Here is a 10,105-nt window from a genome sequence, read left to right on the forward strand (position 1 = left end):
CTAGTAAATATCCATAGAACTACGATGAGTGTCAGTTTATCTTGCCATGTTCAATCCCAACCTGTAGTGCAGATACACACTTCGTATCGATTTGTCCTCGTGTGTATGGCACAGAAGGCTATAGACATTTCGAGAGAAGATCAGGCAATTCTGGAAATAGTAGAGACTTAAATACCAGTGCCCGTGAATTCCGTCCGACACAGAAGAACTCTTACCAGATCACTGGTGAGTCCTCCATGGTGTCAAAGAAAAGGATCTTCTGTGTGCTGCCTACAGTCATGGCATATATCTGCCACGGTAAGAAGAAGACCCTCGTACGAGCCCTCCTCGACACAGGTAGCCAAATATCACTGATACGTGAGGGAATAGTACCGAAGTCGACGAGAGAACACATGCAGAATTACAGTTTGACTACAGTCGAAGGCGATGTCATCAATCAAAAATTACGTGTCATGGAGTGTGTCTTAGCGAGTCTAGAAGGGACATTCTATCGTCAAGTTCGACTGACAGAAATGAAGAAACCATGTGGAGATGTCCCTGTCATCACGAACTCACACATACAGCAAGTACCCTCGCCTCGCTAATATTGAGATTGTAGAGCCCCCACATGAAACCATAGATGTCCTGCTGGGTGTGGAGAATGGTGACATACTTGCTCCGATAGAACATGTTGTGGGCCCAAGTGACGACGATCCATTTGCTTCTAGATGTTTCCTTGGCTGGTATCTGCAAGGTGGTAGAGGAGATAACGAAGCTATAGTGAACACCGCTGTGAACGTCACCCAAGTCACTGCTATCAGTAAGATAGAGGACTTTCTGGGTATCGAACGCATGGGGATCGAACCGAAGAAATGTAAATGTGCAGCTGAGAAGATGGACAAGCTGGCGACAGATTCCATGCAACAAAGTGTCACCAGTTTAAATGATGGAACATATCAGATCAGCCTACCTTGGAGGAAGTCACCGGAAGAACTCCCAAACAACTATGACTATGCTGTCAAGCGGCTCCTAAACCTCGAGAAACAGTTCCGAAACCGTCAAAAGGAATGGGAAACCTACTGTGAACAGATAAATGACCAACTTTCCCGAGGCGTCGCAAGACTTGTATCCCAAGACGAAATGGCAGATGACATAAACAATGGTAGAAACATGTGGTTCCTCCCACACTTTGGTGTACTGAAAGACACGACCACCCCAATTATCCCGCTTCAGAAGCGGGCTAGTCGTGCGCCGTATAAAAGCGGCATAAATAAATCAAATGATATATGAAGTCCATAGTGAGCTTTTTCCCTCTTGAGCATATTGCAGTGTATAATTTTAACTCATTTTTACAGACACATTAACACCATACCGATAGTTTACCTCTTAATTTTTATATGTTCTCATTGTTTAACATATTACCATTGTAAGTCTATCTGTTTTAATAATGGACATATCTATTTAAATACCTTACCTCTGGTTTCAATCAATGGACCCTCAACTGATGATAAGACGTGTTGGTTGATGCCAAGTCTGACAAGGTGATGCCCAATCATCAACACCCTATCATGAAATGGCATCTTTTCATGGGTGCTGCTGTCACATGTGCTGCATAGCAATCCTCCAGTGCTACAGGTGTGGCACTTAATAATGCCATTTGGTGCTTTACAGCCCCAACATATCCCCTTTTCACTATATCTGGCCTAGGGTAGAATGGAATACATAAACATTCAATTGTTAGTATTCATGTGGTGCTATGACCACTTTATTAATACCTGCTAAGCTCTATGTAAATATCACCACATACTTCTATCGCTAGAGCATACTTTAGGAGGCTAAACAAAAAGCCATTCAGTGCAATGATAAAAATACACAGGGAGCGATTCAACTGCACCGCAAGAAAATTACGATGGAGAAATGAAGAAAAATCGTCAAAAATCGTCCTTGGCCAAAATCACAACTGAACTAGTCGTAGTTAGGTAATTCACTGTTATCATTTATCAGCGATTAAAACAAAACTTTACACTATATATTATATTGTGTATTAGATTGTATGAAAACGGAAGTAATGTCAAGCTGAGGCAATTAAAAATAGTCCCCATCAAGCCCAAAATAGCCCCCTTATAAATATTTACGAGAACTACTTCTTCCATTGGAAATCTGAAGAGCCCTCCTGAAAAGGCACAATGAATTACCTTTATCTTGGCCTGCACAAGCCCTTCTCGGATTTTATCCCAGTTTTCCTGGGCGTTTTTTTTAAATTTTGTCCAGCGGGAGGCGGTACTTGGTTGGGTCTCTGCTGTACTTGCGAGGTCCGCTTGGATTGCAGCAATGACTTCAATCAAAGGAGCTTGAAGGCCTTCAATACAACATTTTAATGATCAATTCATAATTATTTAAAAAATATTAAATAAACTAAACTGACATTATAAATATAATGACTGGCCTTGGAGGGTGATATTGCAGATGACTATCCACAATATCACCCTCCATGCAGGCCAGTCATTATTTATTTTATTATACCGAATAAACATACCAATATTAAATTTAAATGTTAAATTATATTAATATTTAATGATTATCAATAAATAGTAATATTAGGAAGAATCTTCATGCACTTCCGCCAGCAACTTTGGGACCCTTCGGTCTGAGCGGGTGATATTGTAAATTATCACATGGCTAGTTAACAATGCAAAGGAAAAATAGCACTGTGTTTTATAATGAGGTATGTAAACTGCATTGCCATTTAATTATTAGTTGCAGTGAATTAACTAATTATTAATACTTAATATTTGCAATTAAACGTTGCAACCCATAATTATTTATTTGTATACGTGAAAAGGAAATTGGAGCTAAAGATGTTAAATACACCTGTACCTATGTCGGGCTCACATTCAGCATAGTCCTGATTTGATCCTGATGTCGATGCAACTGGCTCAATTGACGCTATAAAAATGCCAAAAAAACATAGTCATGACTTTTATTGATCAGTTAAATATTCATATATTATTAGTAAATACTTAACCTTAATTGTGTCTTACAGATGAGATATTTTAAAATTAGTTAAAAAATTACTTTCTTTTATATAAGATGTTTATCAATAAAAAATTAGGTAATTGCAAATCCAAACGTACATGATGCCTGCTTTCCTGTTTTCCTCTTATATTCTGTTGAGCGCTGTGGTCCAGGCTTGCGAGTTCTTCTTCCGATTTTACCTGCTCTCTTTTTTATAGTATGAGAACAGTTTATCTTTTCTACAATTGATTTTAATGCCACAACACTGGGATCTGCAAGTAGTTCAAATATTTAGATTAGTAGAAGTGTGGTGAATTATCAAAGAAATCCAAGCCTCCAAGTAAATTCTTAGATACAATCCCAATAAAATTATTGCTGTATTCGCTTTCAAAATATTTATATACGATATATGTATTTTTACAAGACTGACTATATTTTGCGAGTGTTAATTGTAAAGTCGAATTATAGAAGTATTTTGAAGAATAGTCAATGAGAAAGAGCAAGGTTAGCATGTCGGTGTATCATAGTAAACACTCTCCCTATGCCATGGTGAATGTTGACCTTACACCTGTTGAGCATGGTGTACAATGCTACACGTACCCATCTCCCTAAATTTTGTCGGCAAATCGAATCGGCAAAAATTGTGAATTTATACAAAAACATGCTTTTTTTTGCTATTTCTCAGAAACAGCAGAGTTAAGACCTAAACTTTTAACAATAAGTTGTTCATAATATGAACTAAAAAAGGGTTCCTGGAATTTTTTTTTAATTATTTAATTTAGGAAATAAGTTAAAAAGATGTAAAAAATTGTAGTGAATTTCTAAACGCAACAATTGCGTAAACAAAGAGCCATAACTCATAAAATATGATATTTAAACAAAATTCCAGGAACCCTATTTTCCTTTCATTAAAACGTAACAAAACTTTTTGGAATCGGAGTACGTGGTTTGGAACCGCTTAAAAAATCACCTACTTTAGTATTTTTAACAACCGAGATATCACCACTTTTATAAATTTTCCATCATTGAATGCCTGCGTTAAGAATTGACTAATGCGGGAATTTTTAATTGTTTGGGAGGCGAAATACATCACAATCTACTAATCCATATAGCTGCCCATGCATGCATGGCTGCGATCTATCAACTGAACTAAAAGTAAAAGTAAAATGGGTAGAAAAATTATGACCAAAAATCCCGGGGGTGGTCACTATATATGCCGGTATTACCCCATGTGCGTTTCAAATTTTGCGGGTTAGGGTTTTTCAACTTCTAAAGCGGGCCCGCGCAGGAGCAAATAGGCCCCCCTTTACAAAGCTAATCCCGCAATAAGCCCTCGGAATCGTTCAAATCAAGCACCGGCCCCCTCCATTCCCTCCACTTGTCTGCAAGACCTCGCAATCGGGGGTAGGGGTCCGGGTAGGACTCTTTCATTGTGTATGCAATACACAAATAGCCTGAATAGGGGCCGGGTGGGCTATATTTTCATTGTGTATGCATGCAAATATAGGGGCTGGTATTCTTCAATTGTGTGTGCAATAGGGGAGGGGGTAGGGTTTTCCAATGTGCAGTTTGCACTAGAGGGCCTATTATTTTTCGTGAGAACGCACATATGGGGTAATACCGGCATATATAGTGACCCCCCCCCCGGCCAAAAATTCGTCTCTAAGTCTAACCGGGTAACCCTTACACTACAGTTATTGGCAATTATGGCTATTGGCTATTGACTAATATTGGCTATTATTGTGGCAATACTAACCAAAACCACCAGATTTTCGACGTGTTGGACTCATCACTCACTGTACACTGTCTTCTAGCCCGTCTTCTCCAGTTTTGTAATAACTTGAACAACCTTTTTTGGTGCCAGTGGTAGTGGTGCTGACAACGCCATCGTACGGTTAGTTTGGATCAATATGAATTTACGTAACAGATTTATATTTTCAATGTAATATCTATGGTTCGACAGCATCTATAGGCATGATAAAGTAGTTTTTGAAAAAAAACATGCACAATAAGTTCTTGAAATTAGAACCTTTTCATGTTTTAATAAAGCGCGAAGTCCATATCTCATCTGTTCTTTGACTAACAAATATATAACATTTAGGCCTATTTGTAAACAAATAACACCACATATACGACACGATACGAGATTTTATACAACTTGCTTAGATGAATTTTCATTGTTGTGTGCATCATAGGAGTTTTTTAACAATATTAGTAACGCAAGCAGTGAATTTCAGCTGAAAACGGAACGAAGTTGATTCCCGCCGCCTTTATTTTGTTGTTAAAATAACAGACCAATCAGATTTCAAGACTCCTATGACAAATACGAGCATATCTCCTATGACAATATTTGTCATAGGAAGAATCTTCCTATGACAAATAGTGTCATAGGAGAGCGTATAGCGTATGTCGTATTTGTCATAGATGCGAGCAGAACAGGTTGATAGATCAGTGCTTTTTAATGGTTCACCCAAGGGTGAATAAAATTATTTTGGCGCTCTTAAGCTCATAAGCTCTTATATTTTAATGGCATTGGAGCTGGATATTTGATATGTTTTTCCTCTCTTCCTATGGTTTTCTAATTTTAAAGTAGCAATTATCCCCGAGGATCGCCATACGCAACTATTGAACTGTAACTCTACTTCAAGTTGCCAATTTAGCTACTTTTCTGTTAGAACTAGAATTCTATGTATATACTGTATTTCAATCTACCAGCGCTTATTTGCACCAAGCAACATAAATTCTAGCTATATTAAGGAGATTTTATCCCTGTTTTTAGGCAATCTAAAGTTAGATTGTGTAAGGGTGAGTAAGACGAGAATTCCCCAAAACAAGGAAATTTAGTGGCGGGTGCATGAAACTTTGTGATGAAGACTCGAGGGTGAATGACACTTAAATGGGTTAAGAAGCACTGTCAGAGACTAACGATNCGACAGTCTATAGCTAATGTGCATAATCCTGGTAACTTAACAATACACTTTCAACAATATAATGGTTATTGTTTGTAAAAAACCCCAAGAACCTAACAATTAAGAAGACTCTACCTGAATGTTTGTTCCTTATTGACTTTGGTTGCCACTGTGCCATATCAGTGTAAAAATTTCGCAATTCTGTTACCTCCCCAAGGCCGGGGGTTCGGGGCAGAGAGGTTATGTTTTGCACTCGGCTGTAGTGTTTGACTGTTTGTCGTGTTGTGGGGTTTGGGGTTTTGTTACAGCCTAACTGCGCAAATTATGGACAGATTGGCCATAAAATTGTTTAGGATAGGTCAGAAAGTCGCCTAACTTAGAATTGATGGAGATTTTGGTGGTGATCCGGATCCAATTAATTAATTAATAAAATTTTCAGGATAGTCAGAATGTGGTAATCTTACAATTATTACATTTTGTAGCGTTACAATACAATTACAATTGTTCACTTCATTAATTAATTAATGAATAAAATATTCACAGTGAAGAATTCCAGCTGCCTTGCGGCGAGGTCTGTGGCTCTACGAGTGGTCTAGTTAAAATGTTTATTCGCGATGTTTAGACACCAATTATTTTAATTAACGATCTCGGTCTTTGTATAGTATCCCTACAAACATGAATTCTCAATGAATTCATCGCGCTAGGCTTGAGAATGGAAACCCTCATCATTATTTAACCCGAACAAACATCAATAAAACACAACTAACAAACAGTAGGAATAAATACCTGTTTGAATTCAGGTTTAGATTTAATTCAAGCATGCACTGTAAGGCACACATAAAAACGCTGCAACTGATAATGACACATAACGTGAAGATAATAAAGCTCTATTAACAAACTCGATCGAAACATGGCAGTGAAGATATCGCCTTAAACTTAAACAAATGCTTTTGTCCTTTGAGCTTGAGTCGCATCTTCCAATCTCTTGGACTTTGAATCCGTCGACTAAAATACACGACACCCCTTCAAAGCGAGGTAGAGCATGGCAGAGACGAGAATGATGCATTTAACCCGCGCAAATGATTTTCTAGCACGAGGATGATGATATGACATTTAGAATTTACGTTGACATTTAGAATTTACGTTGATGCGATTTTGCTTCGCCAGAGCATCAGCATTTAGATTGAGCATAGACTAAGTGCAAGAGGCAAATATAAATTATAGATGGTATTCGGTGATATGTATACGGGAGATCTAACGTGCATTATATGCAAAATATGCCATGATCGTAGTGAATGTAGACATTTCTTCTCGGTAACAATTATAACGAACTCATGAGCGTGACTACATTAAAAAGCGTGCACCTGTACTTTCTCTTCAATTACTTTCTCGGTCAATTACGTTTCGCTACAAAATTGCTTTGTCGTTCAAAGCAGATGAATTGTGTATGTATATTTTTATTTGCGCTTTGTGCCAATATACGCAGTTGAACTCATGCGTTTTATGAGCTTAAATATTCCTGTGGCTGTTTGTTCACAGTAATAACTTATTTACCGCGCCCTTTGCGTTCTGGACAGATGAGACTGCGCAGTTTTTCATTGACACTGTCAAGGCCTGAGCGGGCAACTGCCATAGCTATCCTATAGTAGCGCAGACGTGCGATTTTTTCATGCAACTTGACAGCGAGTCTAGTATCGCTGGAAAAATTGCTGTAAAATCGCTACGTCTGCGGGAATGTGCAACTGCAACCCGTAGCGATTCTGATCGCTTGCGACGAGTTGCAAGAAATCAAACTTGTTTGAATTTGAGCGACTCGTCGCTCCCAATCGCTCCTAAATTGCTCTAAAATTGCTTCGAAATCGCATGTGTGCGCACACGCGGTGACACATCGACCGATCACTTGCGGTTGCAGGTTGCAACGACGAGCAACTAAAAACCGCAGGTCTGCGCTAGGCTTTATACACACTACGCTACACCTGTCGTGAGCACATACTAGGGAGTAGGTAGATGTGAAAAAATACTGATCCCAATCACTCACTTCACTTATGATCAGGCGGGAAATCATTCAAACCTCCTTGAAACGTGTGTTAGATTATAGGGTCAGACGTACCTGAGCGCATGCCTAATATCTGCTAACAGAAATCACGTTTTGTCGAAATTATGCATTTTAAAAAAGAGGACAAACTTAGGAATAGGTTTCTTTGAAAAAAATGTAAAACTCCTTGTTACCCTTATATAATAACGGAGAGTCCAATATTCTCAACAGCCAAGGTCGTTACCGTAGGTCGGCGCTAGCGTCGTAATGTATGTAACGAAATATATTCATACACAAACTTGTTATACGCATAATATTACACACAATTATACACAAGTTATAAACTTGCAGTCAGAATAGACAAGAGTAGATGGATATGGAAAATCCCAATGAGTCACCTCTGTAAACATAAGGCGGAAAATATTCCAAACTACTTCAAACAGGAAATGGTTGCCAAGCTGCCGGACAAGCATACAGACGTTTTTCCACTGGAACCTTTGACTTGGGGGAGTGCAACGTAGTCCCTCGCGAGATTTGCATGAAGGATGGGTCTGCTGTCCGTCTTCCTTATAGACGCATACCCCCAGGTTTGATTTCGGACGTAAAGAAGATGCTTCAGGAGATATCAGGCCAAGGAATAATCCGTCTATCAAAAAAGTTCATATGCGAGTCCAATAGTATTTGCCAAGTATAGTATTTAAGAAGAAGGACGGGTCATTCAGACTATGTGTGAATTACAGAAAGGTCAATGAATGCACGATAAAGCGGTCTTTCTCGCTGCCTAGGATTGAAGAGACTTTAGAAGCACTGAGAGAAGCAAGATACTTTTCTACAATGGTTCTTGCTCATGGATATTTGCAGGAAGTTATGGATCCAGCGTCGCTGGAGAAGACGGCTTTTAGAGTTCCACGGGGCTATATATGACATCACGAGACTGCCACAAGGATTGACAAACATAAAAGTAAAAGTACATAAAACATATAAGTACATTTCAGCGGACGACGATGGAATATATCATTGGCGATCTGAATTCGAACCAGCTTATCTTGTGTTTGGACGATATCCTCATGTTCTCCTCCAAGATCGAAGAACATCTGGAGAGATTAAATCCAGGCTAGCTTGAAATAGACTGAAAGTGAAAGGGAAAGAATTCCAGTCCTTCCGTCAGCAAGTCCAGTACCTGGGTCATATAGTGTCCAGCAATGGATTGAGTGTTGATCCTGGAAAGGTAAAGAAGGTTAGGACTTGGCATAGACCACAGAATGAACGCGAGGTCAGCCTGTTCTTAGGATTAGTGTCTTACTATCGTCGGTTTATTTGTCAGTTCTCACACATAACCGGTCCTTTGCATCAAGTTGCAAGTTGAAGGTGAAAGGAGAAAACACTGTTCCCGCGTTTCACTGGGGTAGAGAGCAAGAGAACGCCTTTCGGGAGTGCCAGAGTCGTTATTGATCGAGGCACCTGTACTGACGTACCCCAACTATGCCGGAGATTTAGTGTTATAGGTAGATGCCTCCCTAACTCAATGAAATTCAAAACTCAACCTCCCTCAGCTAGTATGAAAAGCACCAAATCCAGATCAATCACTGATCCGGCAAATCAATGCACACTATTTGTATTCGCGAAATGGCTGCCTCCGGCGGCTATATTCGCTCGTTACGCTGATGAGACTACGATGATTTCTCTAAATCCCGGCCCGATTCATAGTAATCTCTTAGTAAAATATTGACTTGATACGAAGACAGTTATACAAGGATCCTGTTATTAACATAAAATTTTCTGTACCGCTATTTTCATTTCTATATAAAACACTTTGTACACACCGTGTAATCCATTGTTTTTCTCTAATATAATATACGGAACCCGCTTAATACGTTTATTTTTCTTTGGCCCGTCAGTTTCGTACTAACGGGGTGCGACTGTAGTAATGAATAGTAGTAATTGAATGAGGAGTTTAAGCTTTGCAGTAATTGTGAACAATTTAACGCTACTAAAGTTCTTAATTATACATATAAACCTATATAAAATACCTTGTACACACCTTGTAATCCATAGTTTTTTCTTTGTTAATTCGGGACTAATATATGTTGAAGTGGTTAATACGAAACCCGCTTAATACAATTATTTTTCTTTGGCCCGTCAGTTTTCTACTAACGGGGTTTGACTG

The 10,105-nt window shown here is 38.9% G+C and overlaps 1 protein-coding gene across 1 annotated transcript in view; it reads right to left on the reverse strand.

Annotated features, from left to right (window-relative positions):
- Positions 1 to 1,806: 1,806 nt before the first annotated feature.
- LOC106814042 (pyridoxal-dependent decarboxylase domain-containing protein 1-like) overlaps positions 1,807 to 10,105 on the reverse strand; it is a 19,630-nt gene continuing 11,331 nt past the window's right edge. The window contains exons 6-7 of the mRNA XM_014818304.1: positions 2,857 to 2,925; positions 1,807 to 1,814 (exon numbers count right to left, since the gene is read on the reverse strand). Coding sequence (XP_014673790.1) covers positions 1,807 to 1,814; positions 2,857 to 2,925 — 77 coding nt within the window. The remainder of the gene's footprint in view (positions 1,815 to 2,856; positions 2,926 to 10,105) is intronic.

Source organism: Priapulus caudatus, unplaced genomic scaffold (genome assembly GCF_000485595.1).
Source record: "Priapulus caudatus unplaced genomic scaffold, Priapulus_caudatus-5.0.1 Scaffold860, whole genome shotgun sequence".
NCBI classification, from domain to species: domain Eukaryota; kingdom Metazoa; phylum Priapulida; class Priapulimorpha; order Priapulimorphida; family Priapulidae; genus Priapulus; species Priapulus caudatus.